At 41.3% G+C, this 20,356-nt stretch overlaps 1 protein-coding gene across 2 annotated transcripts in view; it reads left to right on the forward strand.

The window, feature by feature from the left end:
* The window catches only part of EXOC4 (exocyst complex component 4), an 821,125-nt gene extending 801,522 nt beyond the window's left edge, over window positions 1-19,603 (forward strand). Inside the window, exon 18 of one of the 2 annotated variants that reach the window (XM_003261356.1) lies at window positions 18,133-19,603. In XM_003261356.1, the coding sequence (XP_003261404.1) occupies window positions 18,133-18,370 (238 nt within the window). In that variant the 3' untranslated portion in view covers window positions 18,371-19,603. The remainder of the gene's footprint in view (window positions 1-18,132) is intronic. The other variant, XM_030825691.1, reaches the window with a different exon arrangement.
* Window positions 19,604-20,356: the final 753 nt, after the last annotated feature.

The following is a 20,356-nucleotide window of genomic DNA, read 5'->3' on the forward strand; positions in this document are numbered from 1 at the left end:
CGTAAGGGTTACTCATTACTAGTTGTTATCAATGTTTCTTGAGAATAGTATGTAGGGATGGAGAAAGTTCAAAGGCATTTAGCACAAAGATGCTGGGGGTCAGTTAACTTACAAAAGTGTAGAGCCCTGAGACATGACTTTAATACATTTCTGGGGCACTTAGTGAAAATGTGAGCTGGTGAAGATGTTGCCATATCCGTCAGCTTACAGAGTCTTCTCTGCAATTATCACAGGAGAACATGGAACTGCAGCAAACATCTCAATGGATCAATCCTCACAACAGTATTGGCTGTGGACAGATGTCTTCTGTATAGTTAAGAAGTCAGGGTTCTAGTTTATAGGATTTGCATTTTTATAACAGCTTTATCAAGATATAATTTACGTACCATAAACATTAAGCCTTTTAATGTATGCAATTCATTGGTTTTTAGTATAGTCACAGAGTTGTACAGCCATCATTACCAGCTAGTTTTAGAACATTTTCATCACCCCCAAAAGAAACCCCATATCCATTAGCAGTCACTCCTCATTTCCCCCAAATGCTTCCCCTGGCAACTATACATTTACTTTCTGTCTCTGTGGGTTTGCCTCTTCTGGATAGATCATAGAAGTGAAATTACATAATATTTAGTCTTTTGTGGCTAGCTTGTTTCAATTAGCATATTTTCAAGATTTATAAAATTAGCACTTGTCTTAATAACAGGGTATGAGACAGTTAAAAATATACTCAGGTACGCATCCCAACACCTGGCCTACAGCCTGCTCTCTTTTTCGTTTCCTTTTTCTGTAGGGGTGGGGAGAAGGAAGCTAAGGTGTTTATATCGAAGTATGGCATACACACAGTAAACTGCACAGATCTTAAGTACACAGCTTGATTCCTCTTGACAAAGAGAATACACCCTTATAACCATCACTCTTATAAAAATACAGAACGTTATAACCACCTCAGGGCCGGCACAATGGCTCATGCCTATAATCCCAGCACGTTGGGAGGCTGAGGCAGGCGGATTGCTTGAGGCCAGGAGTTCGAGACCAGCCTGACCAACATGGTGAAACCCCATCTCTAATAAAAATACAAAAATTAGCCAGGTGTGGGTAGTCCCAGCTACCTGGGAGGCTGAGGCAGGAGAATCGCCTGAACCTGGGAGGCAGAGGTTGCAGTGAGCCAAGATCGCACCACTGCGTTCTAGCCTGGGCGACAGAGTAAGACTGTGTCTTAAAAAAAAAAAAAAAAACGGCTCAGATTGTCCCCTCCTAAGTCATTGCCCTCACCACAGGCATTTCCTAATTTTGTTTGTTTTTGTTTTTTTTTTCTGAGTTTGTTTCCCTGTATATCTATTAATACAGGTAGTAAGTATGTGGTCCCCTGAGCCCGGGAGACCTTTCCCCAGTACTCCAGGCCTCAGTTACCTGCGTTCATTAATGTTGGTTCCCAGGGAAAACAAAGCAGCACCAAGCACTCAGGACCCATGGCCTCTTCTTCTGAACCCAGGGACTCCCATGCCTTTGCATTTTCTCCTCGCTTTTGTCCCCAGCTTTCCTTCTAAACACCAGCGAGCTCTCAGCACAGATCATTACAAAAAACAGTTCAGGGGCATGGGGCGGGCTGTAGGGAGAGCATTAACCCCCATCAGGGACAATTGGGGGCAAATGTTGCGCTCCAAAGGCAGATGTTTTGAGGACTCCTAATTGTGACAAAGGCAGCCCCTGCACACCGGATGCCGGCCAGCCTCTGCCATTAACTCGCCTACCTCCTCACTGGTGCGATCAAATCAGTACCGCTCTTATGAAATTATGTGTGTTAGCTGGCTCTTCAGAAATAAAATATCTTTTCTTAAAGAAATTAAGGTTTCATTTTAAATTCACTTTATGGTCTTTGAAAAACTTTAGTTTTTGTGTGGTCCAGGGCTATAGGTTAGCATTAGCATTTAAATAGAGGCATTAAACTTGCCTGAAGACCTTCCTCTCGTAATGTTGCCCTTTCTGAGAGGTTTTTTCAAATCAGATACTTTTTCGTCCTAAAAAATGAATGCAAATGCCCTCTATATTTTTCCCATCAAAGGCCTTTTTTCTTTATATATAGACTTAGGAGAGCCACATTGTGGAGCAGCCTCAGTATTAGTCTTTTTGTATGGAAAGGGCCACATAAAAAAAATTGCTATTCTCTCCTACAATGCCTGATTTTCTCTGCTGACTCTCAGGATGTATTTTCCTATGGTTAATTTTATCCTATTATGTCATTCCACTCCAGACACCCCCCAAAGGCACAAATCCCGATTCTACAACTAAGAATCTAATGTAAACTCCTGCTATGTAACAGTGACTCTAGGAGTTCCCAGTGTCCCCAGCAAATCCCCATAACTTTAGTAGAATCAAAGCTTGAGCTTTTGAATTGGATGAACTAGAGTTTGAGTCGTGTTCATCACAAGGAGGTTTTGTGACCTTCTTCTCTGACCCTTTATTTATCTGCCAAATTAAGGTTATCAAGCCTTTCTTGTATGTTTGTCAAGAGTTTAAATGAGATCATATTTGTACTCCTAATTTATACTCTGTGCTCTTAGGTCCTGTAACCTAACCAGACAGGTTTCTCCTGCCTGCTGCACAAATAAAGACCATGGCCTTGCAGTAAAGAAAGAGTTTAATTGATGCGAGGCTGGCCATGCCATACAGTAGATGGAGTTGTTACACAAATCAATCTCCCCAGAAATTCAGGGATCAGAGTTTTTAAGGATAATTTGGTGGGCAAGGGATCAGAAAGTGGGGAGTGCTGATTGGTTGGGTCAGAGGTGAAATCATAGGGAGTTGAAGCTGTTCTCTTGTACTGAGTCATTTCCCAGGTGGGGGCCACAAGACCAGATGAGCCAGTTTATTAATTTGGGTGGTGCCAGCAGATCCACTGAGTGCAGGGTCTGCAAAATATCTTAAGCACTTATCTTAAGTTTAACAATAGTGATGTTATCCCCGGGAGCAATTTGGGGAGGTTCAGAATTTTGCAGCCTCCAGCTGCATGACTCCTAAGCCATAATTGTGAATCTTGTAAGTAATTTTTTAGTCCTTCAAAGACAGTCTAGTCCCCAGGCAGGAAGGGGTTTGTTTTGAGAAAGTGCTGTTGTCATCAAAGTTTAACTATAAGCTAAGTTTCTCTCAAAGTTGGTTCAGCATATACCCAGGAATGAGCAAGGACAGCTTGGAGGTTAGAGGCAAGATGGAGTCTGTTAGGTCAGGGTCTCTTTCACTGTAATACCTTTCTCAGTTACAATTTTTGCAAAGGCAGTTTCAGTACCCCTCCCTCACATTTCAACCAGACCAGTTGAGGAGTAGGTTAGGAGGAAACTTTGAGTAAAAGGTGTCCTCTTATTTCTTATGTTCTCACTGCCAGCCTTCTCTTTCCTGTCAGCTGCCGGCCTCATCTCAGTACAGCTGTGTGTATTTTAATGGCCCCAGTCACAGTTGACTTGAAGGAGACATACTAGAGGTGAGAGCCTGATGTGTTGTTCTTTACCGAGGTGCTGGCACCCTTCTCTCTTTGAGGTTGATTTTGTTTAGCTACAAGCTTGGGGATGTGGAGTTGTGAGGAAACCTTCTAGAAGATTGGCATGGTCTGATACTAGAAAAAAAAAAATAGCCAAGTTGCCCAACAGTCTGAAGGCTTTCTTACCCTCAGGTCCATCCTCCATGCTGCAGCTGGAAAGGTCTTTCTAAAACACAGTTGTCATCATGTGTGACTTCTTTCTAAAATCATCTGTTTCCGGATTCCTCCCTGTCATTTGTTCCAAATGCCAGGGTGTATGTAAACTGAAGCTGATTGTCCTCATGCATAGGAAAATTAGAAAAATAATGACTGTACTTTGTGAGTTTCTCATAAATAATGACTAAAAGTTTCTGAGTTTCCCACACAATAAAACATTTAACCTTTTTGTTCTGAGATTATTCTCTTTCCACTTAAAGAGTGTTAAAATACCTTCTTTTATCAAATCTTGGTAATAATAAATGGTAATTGTTTTGTTTGAATAATCTAGGCAAAATAAAGGTTCATTCACCTTCATCCTTCCACTCACCCATGAAAGTCCAAAGTCTTAGCATGGCCCACAGGTCTGTTAGGCTCCAGGCCCATCTTGCCTTGCCCACCTTTCCCCTTCCTTGCCCTTCCCCACACCCTATGCACTCACTCCAGTGAGGAATAAACCACTTGTCTTTTTCCCCAAATACTGTATTCTTCCTACTCTCCCACCCAGTTCACACATTCTGTTTCCTTTGCTTGTAGAGGACTTTCTTTCCTTCATATTTGTCTCATTGTTGACAACTTCTCCTTCTCTATTAAGCCTTCCCGGGCTGCTCTCAGAAGCCTACAACCCTTCCTTCCTGTGATCTTAGAGAATCTCCTCCATACCTTTATTATGGCCACTGTCACATTGCTGTAAGCACATACAGTGCTTGGCTGCTTTCACACCAGACTGCATTGCCAGAGAACAAGGACTATGTTTTACTTACCTCTGCATCCACAGTATCTACTGTATACTACCTGGTGTGTCATTAATGCTGAAGTATTTGTTGAGCAAGTAAACAAAGGACTTTGAAAGGCACTGTAGACGCAGTGAGGATGATACAAAGAGTCACAAGACACAGCCTTTGACATCAAGGAATCTACAGTCTAGGTGAGGTTAATAAATATGTATAATGGTACATCCACACTTTTTTTATTATTATTAAACACAGAATAGCGATATGATCCAACTAAGAACTGGGGGTTAGTCTAAGAGGAGTGAGTGAGTCAGGTGGCCAGTTAAGAGGCAACTGTAACAGTCCAATTAGAAGAGTGTAGGATCTGTGATAGTGAGATCGGAAAGAAGAAATGAACATGAAAGATGTTGTATTGATAGACCTGGTAACAACTGGACAAAAGAAATGAAGGAGAGCGAAGATTCCAGGTGACACTGAGATTTTGAGGTTTTGCAAGCTAGTTCCTTTAAGCGAAATTCAGAGGCTAGGGAGGCCGCCTGACAAGGGCAGCTGATAGAAATGTCTGCAGACAAGTGAAAATGAAGCTTTGATCTATTGAGAAACCAGATCTTGAGAGAGACATCTGAGCATTACATGCACAGATAAGACTTTCAGAAGCAGAGGGAGGAGAATGGAGGGCCCCCACCTGACTGGCAGGAACACCTGCAGCAGGCAGACACAGAGCCAATAGCAGAATCAGAGAAGAAACTTAGAGGGAGCTGGGAGAAGTGCCTTAAAAATGTGACACCATGGGGCTGGGCGCTGTGGCTCATGCCTAGCACTTTGGGAGGCCAAGGCAGGTGGATCATGAGGTCAGGAGTTCAAGACCAGCCTGGCCAAGATGGTGAAACCCCATATCTACTAAAAATACAAAAAATTAGCCGGGTGTGGTGGCACGTGCCTGTAATCCCAGCTACTCCGGAGGATGAGGCAGAGAATTGCTTAAACCTGGAGGGTCAGAGGTTGCAGTGAGCCGAGATCGTGCCACTGCACTCCAGCCTGGGAGACAGAGCAAGACTCCGTCTCAAAACAAACAAACAAACAAAAAAAAAAAATATGTGGTTCCATGGGCCGGCACAGAGGCTCACACCTGTAATCCCAGCACTTTGGAAGGCCAAGGCAGCCAGATCACGAGGTCAGGAGATCGAGAGCATCCTGGCTAACACGGTGAAACCCCGTCTCTACTAAAAATACAAAAAAATTAGCCAGGCGTGGTGGTGGGCGCCTGTAGTCCCAGCTACTCGGGAGGCTGAGGTAGGAGAATGGCATGAACCCAGGAGGCAGAGCTTGCAGTGAGCCGAGATCGCACCACTGCACTCCAGCCTGGGCAGTAGAGTGAGACTCCCATCTCAAAAAAAAAGAAAGAAAAAAAAAATGTGGCTCCATGACAGTTGGGTTTAGGATGGAAAACTGTCAAGGGAAAGAGAACTTAGGAAAAGCCACTGTGCGTGTCCATGAGGACGTCATTGATGACCCTTTTCATAGACACATTGGAGGCATAGAAAGGACAGGCAGTGAATACAAATGATTTGTCCAAGAAATTCAACAATGAAAGGGAGAAAAGACACAAGGGGAGAGATGCAGTGGGCACAGGATCACATAAAGGGTTTGGGGTTTGTTTCTTGATTTGTTTTTCCAAAATGTGAGAAGCAGAAGGATGTTTGAAGCAGACATGAAAGAACCAGTGAAAAGGGAAGATATTGGATACAAGAGTTAAAAACAAAACAAAAACCCAGCAGAGTCTTGAAACCATTGGGAGGGGTGAGGATCAAAGGCATAGGGCTAATCTTACAAAAAGAAAAAAAGAAAAGAAACTCCTCTTCTTCTGAGTCAAGAGGGAAGGATTGATTTTTTTTAATGTATTTCATTATGGAGGATGTGATACCTCATACAATTGTGAGACCCATAGAGATAATATATACATGAACAATGGCCAATACAGACTACAGAGGAGTATGCAACCAAAGTTAGCAATTATTTTTATCATTTGTATTATATCACATAGCAGGTGTTCTGTCATATCATTTGATTAATCTTCAAACCTAACGTGATGTAATCTTATTTATCCCATGCCTAAATGAAAAAACTGAAGTTGAGACTGGTTCAGAAGTTTCCAGTCATGCATCTTAGGTAAAAGATGTGGGATTCATGTCTAAATCTGCCAGAGAACGAAAAGCTGAGAAGGATTACAGATCACTAGTGAAAACATGGATCTCTGTTGTCTCCCCCTTTTCCATTAGCGACCATTATCCTGACCATCTCCCCCCCGGAGTTACATCAGAATAACCCTTTGTGTTTTATACAGATCAATTATTTCATTCATAGTTCCTCTCTTCCCAGTGTCAGAGAATCATAGACTGCTTTTTAGATTGTATGCCATACTCAATGACATGTATAGACTATCAGCTGTCTCATTCATTCATTCTTTTTCATTCACTCAGCACTCACAAGTTACCGTCTTCTTAGGCCAAGGGGTAAGAGCAAGTTGAATATAGAATTCAGCCCTGCTCTAGAGAATGGCGTGAACCCAGGAGGTGGAGCTTGCAGTGAGCAGAGATTGTGCCACTGCACTCCAGCCTGGGCGACAGAGCGAAACTCTGTCTCAAAAAAAAATAAAGAAGAAGAATTCAGCCCTGCTCTAATAGAACCTGCATTGGAGGAGGAGGGGGAAGCAGGTACTTGTTTATGTACTAAATGCTTCTACATTCTTACTCTGTCTAGCAACTGTTCTTAATCATTTAAGCCTTGGAACAACCCTATGTTACTATTTCCTTTTCTCAGATGAAGAGAATAAGGCACAGAGAGATTAATAACTTGACCAAAGTCATACAAATAAGAAGAGGCAGAATTGGGTTTAAATCCCAGGCAACTGGCTCCCGAGTCCATGATCTTAACCATTGTATATGCTGATCAAAGTATCTCTGATTTTATATATACATATATTTAAATATATAATTTTAAATATATTTTGGAAATATATTTTTTAGTTGGAGATGAATGCTAAAAAGAAAATTAAAGCTCATTCTAAGGACAAAGCTTGATGACGATGGAGCAAGTATCATTTAAAATAAGGTGGTCAGGGAAAACCTCACTTATTGATAAGCAGACATTTGAGCAAAAATTGACCTGAATCTCTTTTAATCTTCTATTTTCCTCCAACCTCCTGTCCCTTTAATCCCATCTGATCCTCTTTTCTGATTTTCTTTCAATTGGCTTACAGTATAAAGCAAAAGAAGAACTATGAAATACAACAAAGACAAATTATTGTCACTTCCTTGCTCTATAGCTGGTACTTTTTATTTTACTTTATTTTATTTTTTAATTATTTTTTCTAAGATAGAGTCTCTCCCTGTCACCCAGGCTGTAGTGCAATGGCATGATCTTGGCTCACTGCAACCTCCACCTCCCAGGTTCAAGCGATTCTCCTGCCTCTGCCTCCCAAGTAGCTGAGACCACAGGTGCGCGCTACCATGCCCAGCTAATTTTTTGTATTTTTGGTAAAGACAGAGTTTTGTCATGTTGGCCAGGCTGGCCTTGAACTCCTGACCTCAGGTGATCCTCCTGCCTTGGCCTCCCAAAGTGCTGGGATTACAGAACTGGTACTTTTAAAATAGGAACTAAGAAATGCTCTGGTTCCAAGGCCCTTACCACCCACCCCAACACACCCACCTCCTCCTCCCCACCCAGTGACCATTCACCCACCTGTTCTAAGGTTTCTCCCAACTATTGAATGAATATAGGAGATTAAAATTTCTCCCAGACAAATTCACTTGGGTTTTTCTAAGATGACTCCCCTTTCATTACTTGCTTCCCATAATTCCAGATTCCCTGGAGTCCTTGATGTGATTTTTCCTTTCTTGTTGCCGTTCACAGCCCTTCCCCGTTCACTAACATTGGCCCCTTTCACCACTCTGTATCTTCCTGTGCATTAATGAAGGTATTAAGTGAGATCAATTCTAAAGCCAGCATCCTTAGCATTCACTAGATGCTTCTCTTCTGCATTTGTTGACTTGCCGTTATCATTACCCTCTGTTTGTTTTTCAGCCTGTGTCCTATCGAGGGTAGCCATTCAGAATAAATTCATTTTGCTAGTTATATTTTTCTAGAGGCACTGCATCAAATGGTTCACTGACATTCAAATACATATCAGCCACAGTAGTCTTTTCATCCACCAAATTCACATTGTTATCCAAAGCTATCCATCACGTTTGTCAGAGTATTTGGGTCTTTAAACCTGCTGGATATTGTTTATATTTCCATTACCTCCTTTCTAGTTAGTCTATTATTTTTCTAATTGACATCTGTTCTGAGTCACATGTCCTTGAATTTCAGATGGCCCATTTTGTAGCTTTGGTTTATTTAGGTTTTCTCTCTTTCATAAATTGCCTAAGGATTTAGTTAATACACCCTCAAGTGTTTGCCACTGGGACCTGCTGATTTACATATGTTTACACATCTCAAATAATCCAGAGTTTTTTGGTTCTTCTATGAAATCATTTTCCTTTGTGGCCCTTCAGTCCTGTAAGAAGTGGTCTTGTGTCTCAGCAAGGCAGAGAGATCTCTTACAATTTCAAGAACTGTACTAGAGTCACTAACCAGGACCAGAAGGTCAGGAATCAGGGTTTGAGTGACTCAACCAAGTGGTGGCTGAATAGCGGTCCTTGTGTCTTAAGACTCCCAGAAGCTGTGGTGGGTTGCAGTGAACTCTCCATTCAGCCTCCCTCAGCCCTGTCTTAACATCATTGTGAGGTAGCTGGCTAGGGGCAGAATCAATGGCCAAAAAATAGAACAAATTGGCACCTGCCAGAATCAGCCATTACCTTGGCCTCATTGGCATCATGCTCATCATGCTCTTGTTAATGGGAGCATATGTTCCCAGCAAAGCCATGCAGTCCATGCCTGTTCCCACTGACTGTTCTCCTCACACACCCACAGGTAGGGCAAGATCCAGTATTATAAATACAGAAAGTCCATTACCCACTCACTTCACCATCTCATTTCCAACCCTGGTCGTCATTTGGAGCAGAAGCGTTGTTTTTATCCCTTGTCTAGGGCACTCCAACTCTTTGTGCCTTTCTTATGTACCAGGAGTTGAGGGCAGGCAGGCAGACTGCCAAGCCCTAGTTTTGCTTTACTTTAAATTAAAACATTTGCTTCATGCCTTGGGTATTTTTGGTCTGAGCCTGGGTTAGATTTTAAAAATAAACAAATAAATAAGGCTTCTTGAAGCCAAGGACTATGCCTTTCTATATCATATTAACATTTAAAATGTTATTGGAGTTTCCTAAGCATTAGTAATAACATTAGGTTTTGCTTTGAAGAAATCCTTTGCATTATTTATTGAAAAATTAATAATGTGATTTTATTACTAAAAATTGAAAAGGCCATAGGGCCTCTCAGCAATTGTTTACCAGATTGCTAATCTGAAAAACGTAGATAATATACACTACAAGAGTCTTGTGCTAATTGGGTTAAATGATACGTAGCTTTGTGGTCACTAAAATATATCATACAATGTCCTTTTTATCAACCTATGATATTAGATAAATTGTCTTTAAAAATCAGAAAGACTCTCTAAAGTGATATTTGATGAACTATTTTCTTAAATTGAAAAGACTCTAAAGTGATATTCAGCTCAGAATAGCACTCCTTAACCTGGACTCACCTTTTGATAATCGAAAGAACATTTACAGAAGTATGAGACAAACACAATTATGAAAGTAAAATGAAGGCCCTAAATAAAAAATTACAGAACAAGAGGGTAATTCTATTCACTCTTTCATATTTCATTATTTGATAACATCAGAAGATGAATCCATCAGAATTGCCTTGGCAAGTGCAAACAGAAATGTGCCTGATCAATATTTATTAAAACCTTCAAAATGGGAGAAGGAGTTGAGCAGACTTCTTAATGGACTGAATAATTATTCATACAAATGGGGTTTGACCAAAGGCAGTGCCAGACCAAAGAGACACAGTTTTAATTGTACTGAATTTAAAATGCAGATCTTCCTCTAGCCCTGTTGTAGAAAACTTAATTTAAAAAATTATCTGATGTAGCAGAGAGTGACATATGAATCCTTAAGTTGTTGAAGAGGACATTTCAACCATAGATATTTATAAATTTAGAACGTGTTCCAAAGGTGGGGAGGAAAGTCGCTAGCTAAGGGAACAAAAGGAAATTTTCTCCCCATTTCAATGACTGTAACTGAGCCTAGGAGTGTGTCATCATCTCAACGGTGATGGGAATGTCCTGGAGGAGTTTCTTTGTTTCAAGTGGTTTTATTATCTGAAGAGAAATAAAGCAAGGCTCTGGCTGCTGCTGTCTATCACAAATGTCAGGATATGTTCCTGAGAGGAGTGAAACAGCTGATTTTAACTTTCAGCGTCTCCCCAGGAGAGCCCCCCACCCCCGCAGTACTGCTGAGATGTGATGGTTATCAGGACAAGGCCAAGAGGTAACTGGTAACTGCCATTTAAGGATAGCGCCATTGACAAAGGGCAGGTGCGTGCATGTGTCACTATATATAAAAAACAGGTAGGTAGATGACCGATCAAAGAAGCCCGAGCAAGCCTTAAAGCAACAGACTCCCAGGCTATCTTTACCTCTTGAATGATTTTCTGCTGCCACCAGCTGAGGAAATATAAGCAATATGTTTTCTAAAGACCATTCTTTACTTCCAGCATGTCCTGATCAGAACAAAAACCTGTACAATCCGTTGTGAGAAGTGTAAAAAAAAAAAACAAAAAACTATCCTGATATAGAATATACACCTAATTGTGCCACTAACTGTCTGAAAATTATTTAGCTTTTCTCCATCTTAGTTTTCTCATTCCTAAAATGGAAATAACTTCAGCTCATTTTAAATTAGAATTTTCAATCATGTTTGTAATAAACTCTAGGCTCTTCAAAGGGGAATACAAATAAGAGCAATTAGATCTACACTTTTTAATAAACTAATTTATTCTTCTGACACACAGGATTACCATCCATTTTATTATTGGTCTGGAAAGTCCATTTGAGCTGAGATTACACTTGTTCAGAGTGTTTTCAAGTCAATTGCTACTGCGTTTTGTCTACCATTGCTTGAAGAAAAACAGCATCAGCTAATTCTGATGGAAGCCCCATGATTTTAAAGGACCAAGCAGGGGATGCTGTAAAGGTTTAAAATCCAAAAATTCCAGTGCTTTTATATAGCATCTGCTGTAACCTTTCTCTTTCGGACATGAGAAATGATCCAGAGAGCTGGTGGTATTTGGCCAAGGTCACATGGCTAGTTAGTAGCAAAGAATGAAAGACTTAACCAGATTCTGAGTTTAGTTGATCTCTTAAATATTTACCTCACTAAGTTGTTCTGCTATAACCATGACCTCTCAATTATTTATGGATGATTATCTGGTTTATGGATTATTCTTTTTTCTCTTGTCATTTCCCTGTTATTATCATAGGTACTATTGAGTGGGTGGAGAAAACAGGAGTTCACTGCTTCACTTGACAACTTAGTGACCCATCTACCATTGGGTTTTTATTAAAGTGCTCAAAATGCTGTAGATATTGGCTAAAAATAATGTTGGGAGCTACAGTCAATACTAACTTTTATTCAGCTCAATTTTTCTCCCTCTCAAATTTGTGTTTCAGAAGTCAGATTCAGCACATAATTCATTTGTTGACATTAATGCTAGAGCTTTATCTTGGGAAGGACTACAAGAGAAAGTCTTTACAATGAAAATAATTATCTCCCTTCCCCAAAAAAGTACTGAATCAGAGGGACAGTCAACTTTTGGAAAGAAAGGTTACTTCATCCATTACCAGCTTGAAGGGGCAAAAAGGAAGAAATAAAAAGAGGTGACAAAATGAAAAAGCCAAAAACTCTTTCTTGTAAACTCCCAAATTAAGTGTTAAATTTACAACATTACTGCATTACTTGGTTTAGAGCACTGAATTCCCAGATCAAATCCAGTGTTTGCAAAGTTTGTACAAACGAATTTGAATTGCCACAATACTGGCTCATTGCATTACAATGAAAGACAGAGCTGAGTATGGGAATTTTATTTAATTCATATTTATGTACTCAAGACTCAAATGAGTCAGCGATAAAAATACTCTTTTCAGTTCTTTTGCTTTTTATAGTTTCAAATATTTTTGTATTAAGGTGGTTTTGGAGTAAATACAGGGCTCGAAGTCTTTCATTTTGAGGCCTTAGACAAATCACTCATACTCTGTAGAGCTCAGTTTTCTCATATGTATAACGTAGATAATTGTAGTACCTATTTAAAAGGATTGAAATGCACCTAAAAGCTAGACATTATTATTAATATTCTACAATCAAGACAGATTCCAAAACCCAGCATGAGATGTAGCTGTATATTTTAAAACACAGTTTCCATTCCGGGATCTAGGACTCTGAATTCTACCAAGTAAAGGAAGGCAAAAGGCAAAGCTTTCCTCTGAGACCGTGGACAGTTCCCCAGTCAGGGCCTTGCTGTCACCCCTACAGGCAAAGTTTATGGAACGCCTACAAGTACAGGAACAAGAGTTGCCATGGGTGGGAATAGTTCATGTTAGTGAGTATTTCTTCCCTCAATTTGCAAAGAAGGGAACTGAAACTGTTTCTAATCACTTTCAGAGATGCAGTACTAATTTTTGCACTGAGCATGCCAACGTGGGAGGTAGAACCAAGGATGAGAAAACTCCCTGGCCTCTTGTCTATGAAAATTTATGAAAAGCTCTTAAAGAGAAGTCAGAAAAGCACTAATACTCAAAGATAAAAAGATATCAACAATTCATTTATACATACACGCATACCTACATACATTAAAAACAAGTAGATGAAAAATTGTTCACCTTCATGCAAATCAAAAGAATGTGAGTTAGATGCTGCCCATATGTTGTTGATAGGAGGATAAATTGATAGAGCTTTTTTAGAAAGTAACTTGGCAGCATTGTCAAGTGTCCTAAATAATATACTTATCTTTTAACTAATTCTGTTTTTAGAAATCTATCCATGAGAAAGTAAGTCTTTATAATTGGAAACAATTGAAGTATCCAATTGTGTTTCAACCTAAATATTTCAACTACAAGAATGAAATTGGCTAGAACACTACATGTGGTGGGGGCGAACTACAAGAAAATATGCCAAACTGTGGTTTATCTTTATGATGAAATTATGAGAAATCTTTCTCTATGGCCCATATATTCTATATGGCACATGTATTAACTTTCCAATCAGAGGAAGATAAAATTTTATTTTAAAACTTTAAAAAGATTTGCCCACCTTTCCAAAATACCCTGTATTTCCTTCCTGGTAGAAATGTTTTCAGACAGAATGTATGGGGGAGAAAGAGTCGCAGTGCAATACCATTAAAATAAAGCACAAAAGAAAAAGCCACAGAGAACAGTCTGTTGATAAAGCAAACATGAGGAAGATAAGGGAAAATGATCTGTTTGTACCAGAACAAAGCATAAACATTGTCATGTTCTAGACTCTGCACATGAGACCAGTCTGTGAAGTCACACCTCCACTTCTCTGTCACTCTACTCCCTCACCTCTCTGCTTATAATACTTTGAGAACTGCTGCAAAAAGGCACACAGCAAAGGGTAGGAGAAACCACAGCAAGGTACACATCTCCTTCCAGAATGTTCCATCCACCAGGGTGACATGAAACTCTTTGGTCTCCAGAATAAGATACTTGGTGTACATCTAGCAATTGGCTGCTGAATATTGTAGGCTATGAAGAGTCTGTGAAGGGCTACAAACCATGAGCCAGAAAATGTCTCAATCAAATGTGCATTCACTGATCCCATCCAGGCAGCCCCAGCAAAGTGTCATCAAATGGAAAACGTGTTGCCCTGGAAGCCATGGCTGCTATTTTAATGCTCGATGATGAAGACCAAGCTTTCAATTTCCTGGGGCCTCAATAAGTCCTGATGAATTATTTATCCCTATTGGGTGACATGATTTCATTTCAGTCTGTCAGTGTTTATCATGGAAGCTCATTCTAATGGTATAGTTTGGGGCATTTTTCTATTTTCTCTTTAGGACACCTGGTAGCACCCTTTCCCCACCTCCAGGTGAAACTGTTGCTGTGTCAGTGTAGTCATCTTTGCTCCTGGGTACCATTCTGAAAGATAAATGAATTTCATTCTGTCTTTAAATATTTATGATTCTTTATGATCTAATATATCATCATGGTTATGGAGGAATTTTTTCTCCCTAACTATAGAAAATACACCATCAGTTACCTGTCAATTTTGTTGAATAACTCAGCTTTGCAATTCAGGGGCACTGTTCATACGAAGCTCTCGTGGACTCTTTTAGTCTCTCAGTCCACTTCAGACTGTCATTCTGGGATTTATAAAGGTCTTCATTGCACAGAGGATATTGAAACATTAAGGACTTAAGTGGCATGCCCTTTATCACTCATCACACTGGAAGATCCAAGAGTAGAAATGCAAGCATCTTTGTTTTGTTGTTTGCTCCCAGCGTGGAACAACGGCCTCTGTAGAAAACCAGCCAGTATCCCTGGAAACAATTCATCAGATTTTTCAAAAGAAATCTAATTTCATCTGGCATAATGGGCTCAGTGTTGCTTCTTAAGATAAATGATAAAAATATCAACATCATGATACAAAGAAATCCAGTTCTTTTGGTTTAATCTCAGTGAAAAGGATCACAAACCTTTTATTGCTTCTGTAGCCTTCCCTGATGCGTTTAGGTCCTTGGCTGGAGGAGACAGTGGTTCTGTAACTGTTGGTCTACCAAACAGACTCTGACTGAGTCGTGGCTGGTTCAGAACCTTTAAGAAGCACATATCTGGGGATGGGGCCTCAGGAATCTGCACTTTTCATAGGCGCCCCAGGGTAATTCTTAGGTACCATAAAGTTCAAGAACTGCGAGTCTAGAAACCGCAGCTTTCAAGTTCCTTCTAGCTTTGAAAGAATCCTGAGCCCCAGATTTGCTCTCATTTCATTTGGTAAATCTCAATGCATGCATGAGCTGTTCTTGGGCAATTTTAAAAATGTGTATTCTTAGGAAGCTCCGTTAATAGACAACTCTCTCCATCACCTGTGTATCTACGGGAAACAGAATTAGATGACATAAGGCATCATTTCTCAAAATAGGGGCCAATATCAGGGAGAGCCAGGGGACATGCAAAGCTGTAGGATAAATATTAATATGATGCTTCTTCCTGCAGCATCAAGTTTTTCTTAGAAACAGTGTGTTTAAATTACAGCAGATACATTAAGGAGTAGAATGCAAAGTTCACAAGAGTTTTATGCTAAACATGAAACTTCAAAAGATTTACTGATCTGGCACTGGGGTCTCACACCCCTGGAAGTGGAGTTTTATATCCCCTTCTACCAAGTATTTCTGTCTATATTCAGGGTCACCCTGGACCAGTGATTGCTATGTATCTGGTTCTGTGATGCCAAAATGCACACTCGTTTGAAACCACTATAGAAAATTAGCCCCCTGTACACAAGGATGCTGACCGATTTGCTCGCAGGAGAGCCTCATTAGCTTGCCAATCTACGAAGAGCACTTTCCATTTCTGCCACTATTTAGGGACTATTCACAAAAGATTATTCTCTCCCCTATTTTTTAAAAGAGTGTGTTAGTTAGAAAAGGAGGCTTAGCAGGAGGAAAAGAAGCCGTGTGAAAAGACACCACAGCTCTTCCTGACCACATTCTCCTTGTACCAGCAATTCAATAAAACAGGCCTGAAATTATGGAGCTCCTAGAATGTATTTCTTACCACAAAGATAGCTTCATTTCCCCATAGGAGGTTCTTTTTTTCAAAATTTTCCTGATCAGAAAGAAACAAATTCACGGCCCTGAGTCTAATAATACAGGATTTCTGAGCCACTGATCCTGCTAGGTCTGGAAGATTCCTTCGCCCCCAAGAGTTGCCTTGGAGCGCACTGCCTGGTTCTGTCCCCTCGATCTTGGCACAGTTACCTTTCACATCAGAGAGAAGTGAATAACACTCTTCCTTTCACTGACAAGCTGTGATAAGCCTTGCTGGCTCAGAGTCTGTTGAACTTGACCTCCTGGGTAATTTGGAGTGGCCATGCAAGTCACAGCTTCAGAGTCCAGTAGACTGAAAGATAGCAGTGGCACAGTATTGGTTTAAAGAATGGTGAGTGGTCGTCTTCTCCCCTTCCTGACTCCCACCTTCATCTTCTTGCTGCATTGAAGAATCCCTCTAATGCATATTTCTATTACAGGCACAAGTCTTTCTCCACCAAAGGACAGAGCCAGGCCAATGGCCTTGCCGTTAAGTGGCTCTCAAGTCTCCTCTTTCTGCTAGAATTGTAACCAACGCCCTGCCAGACCATTCTGCATTCGATTGTCACGTTAATCTTCCAGAAGCACAATTTTGAATGGCACCTCTGCTCTCTGGAAGAAGGAAGTCCCTTATTGGCTTAACTAGGTCTAAAATCATAGCCTGATGTTCAGAGGCTCTACCTTGTGGCTTCAACTGCCTCATCCCAGGACTCTCTGCTATTGCTCTGCACTCCCTAGTCTAACCAGATTACTCTTCCATGCCTTTGCTCATGCTCTTCCCTCCAACTAGAATTACCTTCCTGGAAGCCCTGCCTGACAGAATCTTACCCCATAGGAAGTCTTCCTCAGTCCCACACCATCCCCTCAGCATGGTGCGATTTCTCCTCTTCTGCTATTAATTCACGGTACTAGGACCTCACTTATGGCGCATAGAATATTCTTGTGAGTTGTCAAGTGTCCATGAAAAGACAGTCTTGAACTTAGAGTCAGAAACCTGGGGTCAGATCCTGGCATAGTCAGTCCCTGTCTTTGTGACATGGGAAAGCCCTCTAACTTCTCCGTGGTTTGGTCTTTGTATCTGGGAAAAGGGAGGTGTAGCCCCTGGGTGGTGTGAAGGGTAAGTGGCACAGTGCTCGGGAATGAACTTGGTCAACAGCACTGGAATCCTTATGTCTCTGCTTTTCAGGACCTTTCCTCTTTGTCTCTGAGCTACTTGAGGAAAGGGGCTGTGTCTTGCCCATTCTTATATACTACTATTAATTGTATTACATTACTATCACACATTAGCATCATTATAGTTCTAATAATAATAATCTTTATGAAGCACCACCATTCTGAGTGCTTTATATGTATTAATTCATTCAACTATTTCAATAACCCCAAGAGGTAGGTACTATTATTAACCCACTTTATGGAGCAGAAAACCATGTACAGTATTTCACAAAACCTCCAATGAATAATGAATGAATGAGGGATTGAATGAGACAAAACCTGTTAACAATGTCTTCTCTCCTTCAGGCTACACCCCTACTTTTCTTTCCTTTCTCCCAAGGTAAATGCAAAATTAGCAAAAAATGTAGAATGAGCTGAGCCACTGAAAGGTATGCGGCCTCCCTGGGTCCTCACTTAGACTTCTCCTGAAGAGAGCTCCCATGAGCTCCAAAGGACAGAGCTTGTGGTTGTCCTGTTCTTTATTCTGTTGGTGGGGCCTAGAACACTGCCTGCTGATCAATTGTTTTGAAGTAAGTAGAGGAATCAATGTATAGACAGCGTATTTGTCCCCTCGAGATGGATGTTACCAGTGGTGGAGCCAGTGAGCAGTGTTCTCTCTTGCTTTCTCAGGCAGTACTACGAGATGCTTTACAACACAGCTGACGAGCTCCTGAACCTGGTGGTGGACCAGGGTGTGAAGTACACGGAGCTGGAGTACATCCATGCCCTGACCCTGCTGCACCGCAGCCAGACCGGGGTGGGGGAACTGACCACCCAGAACATGAGGCTGCAGCGGCTCAAAGAGATCATCTGCGAGCAGGCTGCCATCAAGCAAGCCACCAAGGACAAGAAGATAACTACCGTTTAGCAGGGCGTACTGCGGTTGGTGACGGGGGTCCCCTCAGTCACACTCACTTTTTTCCTTGGTATGTTATTGAGTATATTCTGAGCTTAGTTTTCTCTACAGTGATACTTTAGTGGAGAGGAGGTGTAAGGATTGTTTCTCTCCAGTTTTGGCTTTTCATATAAATGCTAAAGGAAGGCGACAGCACAGAGTGTTTTGGTTGAACAACTACTTTAATGTAGTCAAATCTAATGGGACTAGGGTGGGATAGGTAGGAAGGTGGTATCAAATTGTTGGACTCTGAAAAACAAGTGGATGGATTACTAATATTTGGTTTATTACTCAATATATATATAATTCCAGCCTTGGAAAGTAGGAAAGTAGGCTGCTACCTAAGTTTTAGTCCCTTCCAAAAACCATTTAGTAAGGTTCTATTACATAAACAGTAGGGTTTTTCCTCTCCTGACCTTATCCGTTTACAGTTCAGTGAAATAAGTGTATGTGCATTGCTGTCTGTCTCTATTGCCAAAATCAAACAAATGGCTTCTCAGTTGCTGTTTACAACAAACTTCCCTAACCAAAACAGAACCTCTAATTTAGGGCCAGGAATAGAAGTCTTTTGATCCCAGTCCCTGGGACAGTTTTGTATGCTGTATCTTGTACACAGGTTGCAGGTTGGTTTATTGCCATGTTTTTTTATTTCTGCTATATAAAAACCAAGAGCCAGACAATTAGATAAATATGGAGGAATGAAAGGCAATTCAAACATCTGCTTGATTTCCGCCCCACCCCCCCAGTTTCTGAGAGAATAATGGTTAGAGAACATTGCATCTCACTTGAAACATCCTTTGGGGGTAAATGATTCTTAGGTGCTCACTTGGTCTGAGCTCAGCTGAATGCAGGGAAGATGGGACAGAGTGACATTTCTCCTCTGTGCGGCCTCCAGCTGAGCCTGTCTCTGAATTGTTCCCTCCCCCGCAATGTGGGCACTTACCATGTTCCTGGCACACTGGACCTCACCATGTCCCCCGGTCCCCAGTCCTCTTGCTGCCCGTGGTTCATAGGTAACAGAAGGCAGCAATGCACTGACTGGGCCACATCTTGAAAACTCGTGGAAAGGGAAAGGGGAGGAGATGGGACTTTGACCACACACAGTGATGCCTCACACCCTGAAGGTGGGGGATTTTGTACCTGTTTGTACAACTTTGGTCTTGATGGGAAAAATGGAAAATTAAAAAGTGTTTTGAGAAGCTTAAATGTTTCATGTTATTTTTCTTGTGTTCTTTATTCAGCAAATATTCCCCAGAAGCCTAATATGTGCTCCATGCTGCCACACAGAAGGGCAAATGGATAGATGAAGAGGACACCCTTATTATCTAACAGTGTGTGAACTGGACTGGAGCCAAAAATCCCAACAGCTCAAACTCAGGGCTGGGTCAGAATCAGGTCAGGCAGTGGGGCTGCTGGGAAGGGGATTCAGTGGGCAGCTGGAGGTTCCAGGGGATTCTGGTGGGAAGGAATGTAGTCAATCTGTCTGGCTCCAAGGGACTGACTGGGAAGAAGTTGAATCTCTGTAGGAGACAACTGTGGAAAAACATACTGCCCTAAACAAGATCATGAGAAATAGTCTACCCTAGAAGCAGGAGTGGAAGAAGAGGGGATAAGAGGAGATTAGGGTTGCCTAAGCTGCTTCTTCATGGCCATGACCCCCAGCATTGATTCTGTACCTTTCCTTTTTCTTCCTGTCCACTCCAGGCGGAGAAACCGGAGTGGTGACAGTGATGGCAGCAGAGCCAGGGTGAGACTGAGAGTGCTCAGACTAGTTTTCTTGGAAGTAGTGGAAAGTTCCACTAAAAAAGAGACGTGGGTTTGGATTGAGCAGAATGTCAAGAGCCCTGAGAACCAACCAAAAAATGGCAGATAAGCTGTTTCAGGGGCAACATTTAGGAAAGTGAAATCTCTGCTTTGCTTACAATGATGGGACTGAAAATGGCAATTCTGCACAGGAAA

Source organism: Nomascus leucogenys, chromosome 13 (genome assembly GCF_006542625.1).
Source record: "Nomascus leucogenys isolate Asia chromosome 13, Asia_NLE_v1, whole genome shotgun sequence".
In the NCBI taxonomy this organism is placed as follows: Eukaryota; Metazoa; Chordata; class Mammalia; order Primates; family Hylobatidae; genus Nomascus; species Nomascus leucogenys.